Here is a 15,857-nt window from a genome sequence, read left to right as displayed (position 1 = left end):
TTGTGTGAGTGGAGACAACCAAGACACCAAGGGAGCATTGCTTGAAGAGACCACCACTACGGTCGGGATAGTCCTGCAACTTTCAACGTGCTTCAGAAATTTGCTTCCGTTTCTGCTGATTCGGCTTTTGTTGTTATTGTTTCTTCTTTTTTGTTGCCAACCCATTTCCAGACTGTATATACCAAACCCAAAGGGATCGAGAAATCAGTATAAGGTGAGTGGTTTTATAGGGAATGTATGTATACATTTTGATAGAAAGAAAACAACTATCTTATGCTTCTTCTGAGCTTTCTTTTTAAGGAATATATATATATATATACTTCCATGATTGAGTTATAGGGATCCGAGCTGAAAAGCAAGAGCCATGTGAAATTCAGGTCCAGAGGGATGGGAAGCCAGACCTTTCCGACAATCATTCTATTCTGTTTTCCTTCCTTCCTTCCTTTTCTTGGCCTTTTTATTGCCATTAAAAAGTAGTTTCACTTCCATTGTCCTCTCGTTTTTTTTTCTTTCTGTGGTTCTTTTACATGGAACTTTTACTCTACGAGGTTTTGGTTGTTTGCTCAACTTGAGAACCGTCAGCTGTTATATCTTTGCAGAGTTTCTTTTATCAAGCAAAACAAACCAGGATCTGATTCTGAAGACTCAGCTTGATTCACTTGAGGTAGCCTCTTTCTAATTTGTTTGCTTATTTTCACATTCGAAGTTCTTTTATTCTTCTTTACTTCCAACGATTTTCCATTCCTCTCAAGAAGTTCACAGCTGTCAGCAGTTGCAGCTAGGAAAAGATCATCCAGAAAACAGGATTTTTGGTCATCATTTTTTCTTGGGGTTGTTTCTTGAAGTACTCTTCAATTCCATGTTTACTTTCTCTGAACTTAAAAGAAATCTACTTCTGGGTCTCAAGCTCTAGAATGCATGATCTTAAAACAGATTCATGACTGAAATTTCTCTGCTAAAAAATCTGTACTGAAAGTATTCTTGTTTTCCGCAACATAATTTTGTTAGGTTTTCTTTCACTCTCATGGGCCGCAAAGAGCTCTGTTTTTGGGACAGCTTTAATCAGGGAAACATCTAGATAATGTCCTAGAGCTCTGGTAAGTTAACAGGCTGTTTTTCAGAGGCTTGGCCTGGCCTGATTTTTTCCCCCTCCACATCTCCACCTAACCCACTCCCCATGACCAAACTACCCCAAAAAACATGAGGTTCTCAGACAACTTTGCGGTCACCAAACTAGAAGCTTAGCCACAAGTTGGATGAAGAAAGCAACCTGAAATGACCTGGAAGCCCCTGGTAACTTTGCGAACTGGCTTTTTATGCTTCTTTTATCACCTCATAATCCAGTTCCAAAACTTCTGTCGCCAAGCTCCTAGCCCAGTTCATTTTCATGTCCCACCACTGATGTTGACAATGAAACATTGGCATATGAGACATAGATGAAGCCATAAATTTCAACCATGTTAGAAGTATTGGATTCTTTCTGTTTTGTCTTTTTTTTTCCCCCTTCCCCACTGGAAAATATTTGCATGGATTTGAATTATAATGTGTTTTCTTTCCCTTTGCCTTGTGATGCATGACTAGACAATGTAAACTATCTAGACATAGATTTTTTTCACTATTATTTGCATTAGTTTTGGTCTTATGCAGATATGGACCCAACAGAAAAATCATCCAAGCAATCATCCTTGTTCCCACCATTGCCAAGGGACCCTCGAGGCTCGCTTGAAGTCTTCAACCCGACCACTTTCTCAACCCGACCCATCAACCCGGCATTTCGGACAGAACCCACGTGGCAAAGCTTGATAGAACCACGTGGGAGCCCGGAAGCTGACCCTTCCAAGCTAGCCTCCAAGTCGGGGCGGGTTGAAGAAATAACATCATGGATGGCACTCACGGAAAAATCGTCAGCTCCATCTCCACCACCACCACCACCACCACCATCGTCTTCACTATCACAATCACCGCTTGTTCATACGATCACCAGTGATAATGGCGGAACCGCGAGTCCCAATCCTTCGGATGAAGCCGGAGTGGCTGCGAAGAGAGCTGCGGAATGGGGGCTGGTCCTAAAAACCGACGATGAAACTGGTAAACCACAAGGAGTTGTTGTCAGGAATTCGGGTGGAGATGACCCGAACACCAAACCTGGTACTTCTCGTAGGAGCTCGAATAATTCAGTTCGGAGCTCGGAAGAATCAGACAGCGAATTCAGCAAGGAGAGAGGGTTCCCCAGAGTATCCGAGGACTTGAAGGGTGCATTGTCAACATTTCAACAAACATTCGTGGTTTCGGATGCTACCAAACCCGATTACCCTATTCTCTATGCAAGTGCCGGGTTCTTTAAGATGACTGGATACACTTCGAAGGAGGTCATAGGCAGGAACTGGTAAAGACAATTCTTTCTTTATATTTGTGTCATTAGTTTGTTTAATACTATGATTTTATTGACTGTAATAACGGTCAACGAAGGGTAATACTGACATTCTAATAAATGTTGGGTGGGTGGGTGGGTGGGGATCCAGTCGGTTTTTACAGGGTGCAGGTACGGACCCGGAAGATGTGGCGAAGATTAGGGAGCATTGCAGGCAGGGACAAATTATTGTGGGAGATTGTTGAATTATAAGAAAGATGGGACTCCTTTTTGGAATCTTCTTACTATTTCACCTATCAAGGACGAAAATGGAAAAGTCTTGAAGTTTATTGGGTGAGTTTCACTCTTTTCCTTTTATCCTTTAGACATTTGTTTTTACCACATAACATTTTTTTTTTGAAAAATAAACTCCATTTTCAGTTTTTGCGATTTTAACTTTTTTTCATATAATATATATTATAATTTTTTTTTCACAATTAGTACTCTTTGAATATCTTTCTTTTCAATTAACACCGTATGAATAATTTTTTTCCAATTTTAACATTGTGGACAACTTCTGTTCTTGTAAGGATCAGACTGTTAATATTTTCTAATAAAGTTATCAAATAAATTTCAATTCAAAATTAGCTAATTTGTTCATATTTAAAAATATTTTTATAATTTTATTATGTAAAATTAACAATACGGTTTTTCGTGGGAATAAAAATTATTCAAAGGGTGTCAATTAAAAAGAAAGATACTCACAGTGCTAATTGTGAAAAAAAAAGTATAGAATATCACGTGAGAAAATTTGAATTCAGAGAAAATGTGGGTAAAATTTACCATTTTTTTCTGTAAGCGTATGTAATGGATTACCTGTCTTTTTTTTTTTTTTGAGTTTTTGACTTTACGTTAAATAGTAAGAATACAAAAGGAAAAGTAAAATTTCTAATGCCCTTACATGTATAGAGGACCCTGTAAATACCTTGGAAAAAAATCTTTATGGGAAGTTCTGGTTTTAGATCATGGCAAGCAAAGCCTACACGTTTTCCATTGCTTGAACAGTTGTTCCTTTCACAAAGTCATATGGTCTGCCAACGTAAAGCTGTATACACAACTCATGAAATGAACACAAGCAGACCCCAGCAGTCCCATCGATACATGTGATTGCCAGGGACTAGGAAGGTTTGGTTAATTTACTGATAAACGATCTTAAAACATTTGATATATGGGATCTGTTTATCAAGGACAGAAACCCTCAAACCTAGCTAGAGTGTAGGTGCAAGGGCATATGTCCTAAAACATGTCACATGATTGCTTCACAAGACCAAGAGTGATGAGCAAGAGAAGAAAATGCACATTGTCCTTGTCCCCTTACGTGACATCGGATAATTGCAGAAAGCTTTTACTGGTTTGGCAACTGGGAGGGGCTGGCTGGCTGGCTGGCTCACATCCTTGTTTGTGGTCACCCACAAGATTCAATTCTTGGTGGTGATGGACTGTGGGGGCCCTGCTGTTTCCAACCGTCTGATTGGGTGATGGACGGTGACAGGACTGAAGAGAGGGAATGTATGTAGGATGATTAGGTAGAGGACGATATGCCACGGTGGGATGTGTATCCTCATCATTTCTGTTTGTCCTTGTGTTTGAATGATTTGGCAGAATGCAAGTGGAGGTGAGCAAGCATACAGAAGGGGCCAAGGAAAGGGCCTTGCGGCCCAATGGATTGCCAGAGTCATTGATTCGATACGATGGTATATATTCTAACATTATTCTTTTTCTCTGTTCTCGGCTACCAAGTACCCACTACTCCTCTTACATGAATTATTATGGATAACAGTAACGATGAATATATATATATATATAGTACTTGCATTATTTTTTATTTGAAGAAAGAAAATCTAACTTCAAATATATATATATATTAAATAAAAATCTTTTGTCTTCATTTGATATCACTTTTCATAATTTTACGTCATGTATGTAGTTTTATATTATTAATTAAAAATTTTATCTCTAATTCATAAATTTTAAATTATAAACCATAATATGAGAAGTTTTGTTAAATATTTAATGAAAAATTATGAAAATGACACTAAATGAAAGTAGGGAATTTTTGTTCATATATTTATTATCAAAAAGAATTGTTTAATTAATTATATATGCATGGTTCCACCCCGAAAAGTAAAGTGATACATGCATGGGGAGGCGATGTACGTATTCATTTATTTTTAGTTAAATACGCTCGAGATTTCAGGTACTATTCATTATGCAAGATTGATCTGAATTTTTGCAAATTGCATGCAATAGGTCTGAGCTCTCTATATATGAGTAGAAAAGAGTTGAAAGTTTTGAGTTGGTATCATATTTTAACACTCATTTGATCCATAAGCAACAGAAATTTGCCAGAACATGTAATCGTTGCATTCAATTTTCAATGAGATGTGACCCTTTGAGAGTTCTAACGTGGTTTAAATTCTAGCATGAATGTCATGAAGTACCTCATTCTTGTTAATGTAATGGCTTTTCGCTCTACTCAAACGCTTGGTTTGAGCAAACATTAGGCCTCTAAGAATATCTGTTGTTGCAGCCCGCCAAAAGGACATAGCTGCCGGTTCAGTAACAGAACTTGTGGAAGCAGTCAGGAAACCTCGTTCACTTAGTGAATCAACAAACCACCCTTTCATTAGAAAATCAGGTGGTGGCGGAGAGCAAGAAGGATCCGGAGGTTTGGCACGGCGAAACTCGGAAAGCATACCTCCACAAAGAAGATCTAGTGGGGGTCCTAGAATCTCAATGGAGCGTATCAGTGAGGTGCCAGAAAAGAAACAGAGAAGATCTAGTCGTCTTTCTTTCATGGGGTATGATGAAGAACTTTCTGATTGATCTCTTGGTATAGTATGAAAGCAACCATTTTACAGAGGTTCTCTTTCCATGCTCCAGGCTTATGAGGAAAAGTCAGTCTACTACTGAAAGCTTTGACAATAGTCTCCTGGTGGATGCGGATGAGGATGAGAGTGATGATGATGAGAGGCCAGACAGTGTTGATGACAAAGTTAGACAAAAGGAAATGAGGAAGGGTATTGATCTTGCCACCACACTTGAACGTATAGAGAAAAACTTTGTCATTACTGATCCAAGGCTGCCTGATAATCCCATTGTAAGACTTTGAATTCCAGCTAAATGTATAGTTTCTAATATTTAATATCAGGTCATGCAAATTTGAGGTCAATTTTTAAGAAACTAATGTTTCCACTTGGCTTAATGATCAGATCTTTGCATCTGATAGCTTCTTGGAGCTGACAGAGTACAGTCGCGAAGAAATCTTGGGCAGAAATTGCAGGTGTGCCTCAAATTCCCTATACTTGCAAATCATAACATCAAAATTTTAAGTATTTTGACCTCTCATTCCACCCTGCAAGGCTTAAAACATCAGTCTGAAGTTGAAAATTGAATTTGCAATGATGCTCTTAAACATCTGGAGGAGCTTTTGACGTGGAATTGTATAATGTTTTATTTAGTAGGATTGTTGCTGCAAAATTAGTTTGATCAGGAAGTTCCTCTCCAAATTAAGAAGTTATCTAGCAAAGTTATTATCTTTGATTGTGTGTCTTCATGTTAGTTCTAGCCAGGTGTAAGAAGCTGGTTCTTGAATCTTATGTTTGTTTATTTAATTCTGTGTTTCCTTCTTTTTATTTAACAAGCAATACCATTTCTTTCTTCAATTTGAACTGTATGCAAGAAGATAGCTTAAATAGTGTGAAAGGCAGATAAAGAATGAATTTATACCTTAGCTTTTTAAGATAAAATCAAGGTAAACAATATATTGAGTTTTATAAAAAAATGGAATTCACTTCATTTAATCTGTGCAATTGTGAAATGCTTTTAGGTTTCTCCAAGGGCCTGAAACTGATCCAGCTACTGTGAGGAAGATCCGAGAGGCAATAGATAACCAAACAGAAGTAACTGTACAGCTCATCAACTACACAAAGAGTGGTATGCTTAAAATTTCCAAGTTCTGGATTTCATATGACACCCAGAAAATGTTTCCAGAAGATGCCTAATATTCAGTTTACTGATTCATGTCATGCATGTAATGTTCTTGTCTTTCGGCGGTCCAAGGCTAAGTCTATACGTTCTTATTTATAGTGTAAATATGAAAATCTTTATCCTTCTAGTCCTGTTACTAATATTTTTGATGTTCTGGATTGTCTCTTCCTATAATGATTCAAAGCTATTTGTACACATTTCAGGCAAGAAGTTCTGGAACCTGTTCCATCTGCAGCCTATGCGTGATCAGAAGGTAAAATCCTCAAATATTCAAACTGGAAAGTAAATGCTGTATTTTGCTATGTAACTCCTTTGTTAAGCAGATCATCAAAGTCTCCTACATATGACTTTCTGGACTGATGAGCAAAACTGTCTCTGATTTATTTTGGGGTTCTATGAACAGGGAGAAGTTCAGTATTTTATCGGAGTGCAGCTAGATGGCAGTGCAAAAGTTGATCCACTTCGTAACAGTCTTCCAGATAGTGCTGCACAAGAGAGTGAACAACTGGTCTCAACTCTTTTCTCTGTCTTCCCATTTGTTTTTTCTTTTCCTGCTTTCTTAAATCCTTATGTTGTTAAATAAGTTCCTTTATTACCGTAGCATTTGGAGGCTTAAAACAATCCCTGCTTGCAGGTGAAAAAAACTGCTGAAAATGTTGATGAAGCAGTGAGGGAACTTCCAGACGCCAATATGGTAATGTTTGAATCCTAATCCACTTTTCCAGAAAAACTTTTTTTCTTACAAAAATCTTTACAACAAATTTCACTACCTGCAGAATCCAGAAGATCTATGGATGAATCATTCCAAGGTAGTTCACCCGAAACCTCACAGGAAGGATAGTCCCTCTTGGAAAGCTATTCAAAAGGTATTATTCTTTCATATTTATGTACCTGAGTCATAATTTATAAGGGACCAACATATCATTTAAAATGGTTTTGGATTCTGGGCTTAATGATGAAGAAGCATGGTGCTGAAAAGAATTTTCAGCACAAAGAACCTACATTTCCATTGTCATTCTCCATTTGTTCTTCAACTTATATCTGTCATTTTACACGAGATTGTTCCATTCTGATATCCCTTCCACGTTGAGTATATATGTGATTTTTGTGTCTCATTGCTCTTGTAATTTGTAGATTCATGACAGTGGAGAAAGGATAGGTCTAAAACATTTTAGGCCCGTAAAGCCATTGGGATCAGGCGACACTGGCAGGTTTGTCTAATTCCTTTTCTCCTGCTGTACACTCAATTTTGCTGTATAATGCATGTACTGATTCTTTCACAGAAACTTTTATATCAGCTATTTCTTTTATTGGCAGTGTGCATTTGGTGGAACTATATGGAACTGGCCTGTACTTTGCCATGAAAGCTATGGATAAAGGTGTTATGCTCAACCGGAACAAGGTATCATTGCATTGATTTTGAGTATTAATCTTCAAACCAAAAAATACCCATATAGTCATTTGTATACTAGCTAATGATAAGCCTGGAAGTGCATATAACTATTGAGCAAGGACCAGGAGAGGAGTTTTCCTTTAGTTTCGATTTTAGCTTGTTATTATCCTCTTTATTTCCCATAGTTTCACTTTCTCTTGATATCCATGTATGAAGGGCATTCTTCTTCGTTTTTGTTTACATGATGCCTTCCTTTTCTGTAGGTGCATAGAGCTTGTGCAGAAAGAGAAATTCTTGACATGTTGGATCACCCTTTTCTTCCAGCATTGTATGCATCATTTCAGGTTAGAAAACTGATATTAACTGCAGGCTTGTTTAACAAGATTAGCTAGATAATTGTCTGAAATATGATTTTCATTTTGTGTGTGAATATAAGACTTGGATCTTTTCAATTTCCTTGTACACATGAACATAAAGCTTTGATGCTTCAATATTCAATCAGACAAAACTTGCCTGCCTTATTTTTGTAAATTCATATATCTATTTCTTGATCTGTTGCTGTTAAATCTGGTCTCAATTCAACTAAATTGAAGATCATTGGAGATTAGATCCTCATTTTTTTTACTTGCTTACTGTAGATGGGAGACATGAAAATTCTAACTTTCAGATACTTTGCAGACTAAAACACATATTTGTCTGGTTACGGATTACTGTCCTGGTGGAGAACTCTTCCTGCTTTTAGACAGACAACCAATGAAGGTCATGAAGGAAGATGCAGTAAGGTAATTATCTTTTTACCACAATTAACACTACCATAACCTTGTCCAGAAATTCTCTGACTCACGGATAGAGTCATGTAACCTTATTTTGTTTTTTAAACTTTCTGGTGTTTGATACTTGTACTGGATACTAGGATCTACGAATATCATCTGACAATTTGCCTATACTCAATGATGGATTTTTTTTTTTTTTTTGCTCAATCAGAGTAAATATTCAATTAATCATCCCAAAGGGGAGAACCTGGAAGAATCCAGGAAGAACACTCAATGATGGATTTGTTTTAACCTTTCAAACCCAATTCAGCAATTTCCAGTTTGTTACCAAGTCTGATTTGGAACTAAACTTCTAAGTTTCTGTGAATGTAGATTTTATGCTGCGGAGGTTGTTGTTGCATTGGAGTACCTTCACTGTCAAGGTTGGTTGAAGTCAATTATGAACATGAACATACTTCCATGTCAATAAATCAGTTATTGAGTTATTCTGTTGCTTTTCCGACAGGAATTATATACAGAGATTTAAAGCCTGAAAATGTTCTCCTTCAGAGCAATGGACATGTGACCCTGACCGATTTTGATTTATCTTGCTTGACATCTTGCAAACCACAGGTATCTAAAGCTTTCTTTATCTTCTGGCCACTGTTTAGCTATGGGGTTTTTCCTTTATCCCCCATTTTTTTCTCTTCATCAAGAAACCTGATAAATTTTACCGCTGTTTATAGCTGCTGATTCCAACGACAGATGAAAAGAAAAAACGCCATAAAAGTCAGCAGAATCCAATCTTCATGGCAGAACCTATGCGTGCCTCAAATTCTTTTGTGGGAACTGAAGAGTACATTGCCCCGGTTAGTTTATTTTCTTAAATGTCTATACATAAATATATTTGTCTGTTTTCTGCTAAAGAAATGGTTGCAACTATAGAAATGCATTTTTCACATCAGCCATTTCTACTTTTTTTCTATTGAATGCTCATTCTCTTTCTGTTCTTTGCAGGAAATTATCTCTGGGGCAGGCCATACCAGTGCAGTGGACTGGTGGGCTTTAGGTAATTTTGTATTTTTCCTTCTAAAGCAACATAAAAAATTGGGGAAAGTGCATGTTTTCATAACCAAGTTTCCTACTAAGATCATTGTTATAATTTCCTTCCCTGTCAGACGAAGTGACTGAATAAGAACAAATGGGAAATGAGAAACCATACCTTTTTGTGCTGATTGATCAATGGGATTCTAGCTTTCAATCTAATGCAGAAGATTTTTTTTTGTTTGCTTTTGTTTTTCTGTTCCAGGCATTCTTCTGTATGAAATGCTTTATGGGTATACGCCATTCAGGGGAAAGACAAGACAGAAGACATTTGCCAATGTTCTTCAGAAAGATCTTAAATTCCCAAGAAGTATACAAGTAACTTTTCTTCTGTCTTCAAGATCTTCTCTTCTGAATCTTATTACCTTAAAGACTTAAGAATGGGTGGTAACTACAGTGCAATCCAATATGTTCTTGTCCTGAAGCGGTTCTTTTCACTTGAGCCACACGATCTTGCGGCTCATTCCAGAACCGTTGGATTTGAGATTAATTTTTATACATATTACAGATTTAACACATAATGCATGAATGAATGCAGGTAAGTCTCCATGGAAAGCAGTTGATGTACAGGTTATTACATAAAGATCCCAAAAGCAGATTAGGTTCTCGTGAAGGAGCCAGTGAAATAAAGAGACATCCATTCTTCAAAGGAGTAAATTGGGCTCTAGTCCGCTGCATGGTAAATTTCCAAATCCTTGAACCCCCATTGTGTATAAGTACATTTGTAGCATTACCATATGGTACATTTGATTCATTAAGTCGGTGAGGTATCCGAGGATGGAAGTTATAGAACGGTACAGCCTTGATAGAGGGTTATATTCATTGATGTTTGGTTTGGCGGCCCCCTCCTACCAAAGATGAAGTCCAGTTACCATTGTTACAGTAAAGCAAAGCTGCTGTTGTTTTTCTGAACGAATAAACAAAGCTGCATATTGTAAACTGATATGAGTAGTTGTGTCTTTTTTCACACCAATTCCCCCATTCCCCTTTGTCTGTTTTGTTATTAGAATTTACTTCGTTGACATTTCTTTAATGCCCAGAATCCACCTGAGCTTGAAGTCCCTCTCTTTGCAACTGAAGCTGGGAAGGAAGACAAAGTTGTGGACCCTGAACTACAGGATTTGCAGACAAATGTTTTCTGAGAGGTTTGCATTCTAGGATCCTTCATTCTCAAAACGCATTATGAACAACAAATTTCTCTGCTACCATGAAGTTCATATTGTCAAGGAAACACCATCAGAGGCTCTGGTTAGCTCCTAGTTTGGCTGAGGATCAGTAGTTTTACAGCCAGGAAGTTGATTGCAAGAGGGAAGTTTTTTTGATTGTGTGTTCTGTAATATTCTTTCTATTTTTGGATTAATTATATATGCTGGATGTAATCTTCTGTAATCTATGTTTGGTTGGTAAATAATTATCAGTTTGTTTTACTCTCTCTGCCTAATATCCTTGTCTTCTAGATTCCTAAGCTACATACCCCTTTTTGTGTATGTCATACTTCATTTTCTCAACTGTTTTGAAACCCCACTGCCCCATCTATTGCCATACATCACTTTCCTTCATGTCCCTTAATTTGATGACAATGGTTTTATTGTTGAGAAAGGACAATTTAAACTTCTAGCTGATACACCAAGTAACTTTGATTATTTCACCTCCTCAAATAATCCAATATTGCTCCCAACTAGTGTATGTTAAAATTACTGCTACGTACAGCTGTCAGAGTCGAGTAACTTAAAACGTATGGTGTGCAGCTTTAAAGTCGAAACGAGGCTAAACAAGACTTCACAAAATCAATCAAGAACACTTTGTCATGAAATTTCTATTTTTCCTTTCTGTAAAACGTTTGACTGTGATATGTAATATCTATCTATCTCTTAACTTTCAACAGTTTCAATCTGCCAGCTTCTTGTCCACAACCTCCTGGTCACCACACCAAGCTCACTGCGCAAAATTTCACCACTTGAATGCATATTTGTGGGTGGAGACTCACCTTCGATTAGATGTACCAAATGAAATAATGACTTGACATGTTCACTCACCCACCTTTAATCTCACTTTCTTCTCTTGTAAAAGCATATAATGAGTTTTTTTCTCTTCTTTTATTTTACTACTACTGCCTAGATACATGTAAAGTCTAGTAATCTGTAGTTGTAAAGAAATAAAGCTAAAAAGTAAAGTAGAAACATTGTCTTCTCATCTTTGTTTCTTGAATTGCATTATACATGAATTTGGCAGCAAAGGACTATTGACTCCCAAGGTTTATTGCATGATTCTGGGAAGAAATGCCATGTGTACTTACCTCCATGTGCAATCCATTCCGCACAAGAACCATGAAGCCAAGGGCAATCATACACTTTGATACAGTGATCTAATAAAGATGACATAAAGTTGAAGGTAGATCGAAGGATAAGCCAGTTGACAGTTGTTATGTTGGGAAAGCAGCAACAGTGTTCATGTTAGGATGAACTCATTTATCTACTGTGTAATTCTAAACTTGAAAATATATAATAATAAAATATGTAAAAAAACTCAAAATTCTTTTCATGAATGTCGAATAAAATTCATTAATCTTGTAATCTCGGGCTCAGAGAATCTGAAATAGTATTGATATAGAATATGGTCGTTAAGTTATGGAACATCAAATGAAGGCAATCATAGCATGAATCAATCATGCTAATCAGATCATTTCAAGTTCCATAAAAGAAAAACCATGTTATTTAACAGTTTCTGGGCTAATGATCTTTCCTTTTGCTTTTTCTTTTCCTTCCATGGGTCCCCATGATCAATCACAGAAGGAAATCACGTGCTCACACGTGCAGGCAGTAATCTCTCCCTCCAATTTTCTTAAAAATAGAAACCGTTTGTTTATATTTCTAGGTTATAGGCGAAAAAGGCATAATTAGCATCAACATTTGCCTCTTAACACTCTTTTGCACTGCTTTACAGGGCCACATCGTCTCCCTCCAATTACAGATCCAAAGGTTTCCACTTCTTGGATTCTTTCTCTCTCTACTTTCCCATCTCGACTTTCCCAGAAGAAAGGAACAGAAGAAAAGAAGAAGAAGAAGCTTTTCTTCTTCTCTCTCCATCTTTCTTCTTATTTGCAAGAAAATCCCACTCTATTCCCTGGTTTGCCGTCTTGCGAAGAAATCAATTCTAATATCTTGATTCTAAGAGATACCCAGTTTTTGTTTTTTGATATTCTTTTCAAAGAAAGCTTCTTCTTTTTAAATCAATGGCATCAAGCTAGTTCTTTTCTTTTTGAATCCAAGCAAAACCCAGTATTTGTCTGTTCATATTCTATATAGGAAAAGCCTTCTTTTTGTTTGCTTTTGTTTCTCATGGCTTCTAGGGAAGTATCAACGATGATAAAACAAGGCTTTATTTCGGATCCAACATTTTCTTTATCTTTCTCTCCATCAAGAACAACTCCCACAACAACTCTCTCAAGACTATACTCTCCTGCCTCTCCCTCCGCCTCCTCCGCCTCCTCCTCCAACTGTTTCAACTCGCCCGAATCACAACCCCACCCTGTTTGAATGATGTCTGAGGAACACCTCCGGGATTCCAAAACCATCGAAGAATCTCGCAGAAAGACTAACCGAGTTGCTAAATTCCTCACTGAACTCAAAATTTGTAGCTTTACAGCTGGGGGCTGGGATCAGTGATGTGAGGCTCACAGTAGTCTCTAGAGATGGCTATAGAGTGTCAATGGATGTGCACAGAAGAGTTTTGTCTGAGAAAGTAGGTTCTTTGCTGAGAAGTTGAGTCAAGGGAGAGAGAAAGGAGTTTCTCATACAGTGGAAATCAGTGAATGTGATGATGTGGAGGTTTATGTGGAAACGGTGGTTTTGATGTATTGTGATGATTTAAAGAAGAGGTTGATTGGTGAAGATGTTAACAAAGTCTTGGCTTTGCTTAAGGTATTATTCATTTTAATTCTAGTTCATTTTGCTTTCACAATAAGTTTTTAGTTGATGTTAATTCTTAAGTTTGGTTAATTAGAGGTTTTCTGATTTATATTTTTTATGTTTAACGAGTCAAAAGAATCATATTTAAGAACCTTAACGAATGTTCGCAGGATCTATAGTAGAGATCAAATGTTTACTGTACTATTTGTTGATTGTTTTGTTTAACCAAAGGTTTGTAAGTCTCTTTTGTTTTGTTTTGTTTTAGTTCATGCAAATTCCTTTGAGCTATAGCCTTGCTGCTTAAGTTTGTATTACTTTGGGGAGTCTGGTAGATGAGTTGTTTTCACCAAGATCAAATGCAATGGGATTTAGTTATGATGGACGGTGGTCAAATTTATCATTGATAGGTTTGGAATGGATGTCTGTTTTTTGGCCAAACTTTTCCTCCCGTTTGTCCCAGAAGAGAATTATAAAAATATTCTGTCATTTGTACTTTACATTGTTTGCCTTGTACCTAACCCCAGCTTAATTAAGATTAAGGCATCTTTAGATGTTGAATTTTGTTATTTGTCTGTCAGAACTTAACTCAAAATGTAGCTTGTACTTTTTGCCTTGTTTGGAACAAACATCTTTTCTTTTCCTCCTCTAGAAGCATGCTGAGTGACATCAAATCAAATATTTTGTTTGTATTTTCTTGGAAACCTGGTAAAGAAGGTTTAAAGAAAACTAAATTTGAGTGCATTTTCCAATCCTTCCATTTTGCATGACAACTCATCACTTTCCTTCCCTATAACTTAATCCACATTCCACAGAATTTTCTTTCATTAACAAAATAGTGTTCATAAAAGGATCTTGCTTTGCATCTCAGTAGCTTATATCGTCATCAGTGTGACAGAAATTTTTCTTCTTATTTCTGCTGTAGTGAAGCATTTGTAATATTAGTGTTTGTTTTAGGTCTCTGCGGCCATTATGTTTGATGCAGGAATTAGCTCTTGCTTGGAGTATTTGGAAGCTGTCCCATGGTCTGAGGAGGAAGAGGAGAAAGTCATATCTCATCTCAGCCAGCTTGAGCTTCATAGCTCAATGACTGAGGTTCTTCAGAGAGTATCATCTGAACCATCCACTTCTGCAAGAGCTGATGACATCTTCTTGCAGCTACTTAGTGGTGTTCTTCAAGCCAAGGATGATAAAGCACGTCGAGAAATGAAAACTCTTATTTCACGGTTACTTAGAGAAGATTCATTTGATGATGACCATCGGCTTGATGTCTCCAAAGAGACCCTTTATCATCTCTGCCACAGATGTCTTAGTTCTCTTGTCCTCTGCTTATCTGAAGCTACAGGCATGGACAATAGCAGGCGAGATCGAGGGGTTTTAATGGCTGACATAGCTCAAGAAGCTGACAATTTGCAGTGGATTGTTGATATCCTAATTGACAAAAGAATGGCAAATGACTTTGTGAAATTATGGGCAGACCAGAGGGAACTTGCAGCCCTTCATTCAAAGATTCCCATTATGTACCGGCATGAAATCAGCAGAATCACTGCTCAACTATGTATCGCAATTGGTAGAGGAAACATCTTGGTGCCAAAAGATAGCCGGTTCTCTTTGCTGTCGACATGGTTGGAAGCTCTTTATGAAGACTTTGGATGGATGAGAAGGGCTTCTAGATCTGTAGATAAGAAACTAGTGGAGGATGGACTCAGCAAGACAATTCTTACCCTTTCTTTGAGGCAACAGCAGGTTATCTTGCTCAGTTGGTTTGATCGATTTCTCAATAAAGGGGATGACTGTCCCAATATCCAGTCAGCATTTGAAGTTTGGTGGAGAAGAGCTTTCATCAGACAGTACACTGATGTGCAGGATAGTTCCCAGTTGCAAATTACCGTTTGCAGTTATCCAACCTGAATGCTATGCCAGTAAAAGTTAAAGCCAAGTATGTATATACGAAGTGACATTCTTTTGTAATTTTTCAGCTTATCTCCATTTTTTTGTTTTCCTTCAGTCCATAGGAAAATCTGTGTTCTTTTTCTGAAGCTTTTATCTTCCATAGCTGGGGCCAGAGGTGATGTATGGTAAGAACATTGGTGTATGGAAATGAAAACGATTTGACTCATTAGAAATTGTTGAAATGCCATTTCTTTTATATGGCTAGAAAACTTGTAACAAATCTTGATCCAAGTTCAGGCTTCTTTTACATGAGCACAGCACGTTCAAGAACTTGATTGAATCGCACGTACACAACATTTGAGAACTGCCTGCAGCATCTATTATATGGCAACCACAGGCAAGTCGCCAAG

At 37.3% G+C, this 15,857-nt stretch overlaps 3 protein-coding genes across 3 annotated transcripts; all 3 read left to right on the top strand.

Annotated features, from left to right (window-relative positions):
- Positions 1-1,631: 1,631 nt before the first annotated feature.
- LOC149527473 (phototropin-1-like) lies at positions 1,632-2,704 on the top strand. The gene is made up of 2 exons (XM_089782987.1): positions 1,632-2,386; positions 2,523-2,704. The coding sequence occupies exons 1-2, from the start codon at positions 1,650-1,652 to the stop codon at positions 2,614-2,616; spliced, it is 831 nt and encodes a 276-aa protein (XP_089639113.1). The 5' UTR covers positions 1,632-1,649; the 3' UTR covers positions 2,617-2,704.
- LOC110413011 (phototropin-1) lies at positions 2,661-11,076 on the top strand. The gene is made up of 21 exons (XM_021423701.2): positions 2,661-2,704; positions 4,013-4,104; positions 4,941-5,211; positions 5,294-5,510; positions 5,623-5,693; positions 6,240-6,346; positions 6,604-6,653; positions 6,804-6,908; positions 7,035-7,094; positions 7,177-7,266; positions 7,535-7,611; positions 7,718-7,802; positions 8,057-8,137; positions 8,472-8,575; positions 8,939-8,988; positions 9,072-9,178; positions 9,292-9,414; positions 9,563-9,614; positions 9,855-9,967; positions 10,188-10,328; positions 10,690-11,076. The coding sequence occupies exons 2-21, from the start codon at positions 4,014-4,016 to the stop codon at positions 10,789-10,791; spliced, it is 2,097 nt and encodes a 698-aa protein (XP_021279376.2). The 5' UTR covers positions 2,661-2,704; position 4,013; the 3' UTR covers positions 10,792-11,076.
- Positions 11,077-12,524: 1,448 nt separating this feature from the next.
- LOC110413041 (BTB/POZ domain-containing protein At5g60050-like) lies at positions 12,525-15,738 on the top strand. The gene is given in 6 exon segments (XM_021423765.2): positions 12,525-13,115; positions 13,117-13,181; positions 13,184-13,301; positions 13,303-13,388; positions 13,391-13,569; positions 14,512-15,738. Coding segments are annotated over 6 exon segments (1,530 nt in total). The 5' UTR covers positions 12,525-12,987; the 3' UTR covers positions 15,466-15,738.
- The last annotated feature ends 119 nt before the right edge of the window (positions 15,739-15,857 follow it).

This window comes from Theobroma umbraticum, unplaced genomic scaffold (assembly GCF_002168275.2).
Source record: "Theobroma umbraticum cultivar Fairchild unplaced genomic scaffold, ASM216827v3 scaffold_95.0, whole genome shotgun sequence".
In the NCBI taxonomy this organism is placed as follows: Eukaryota; Viridiplantae; Streptophyta; class Magnoliopsida; order Malvales; family Malvaceae; genus Theobroma; species Theobroma umbraticum.
This window is presented reverse-complemented; position numbering and strand designations above follow the sequence as displayed.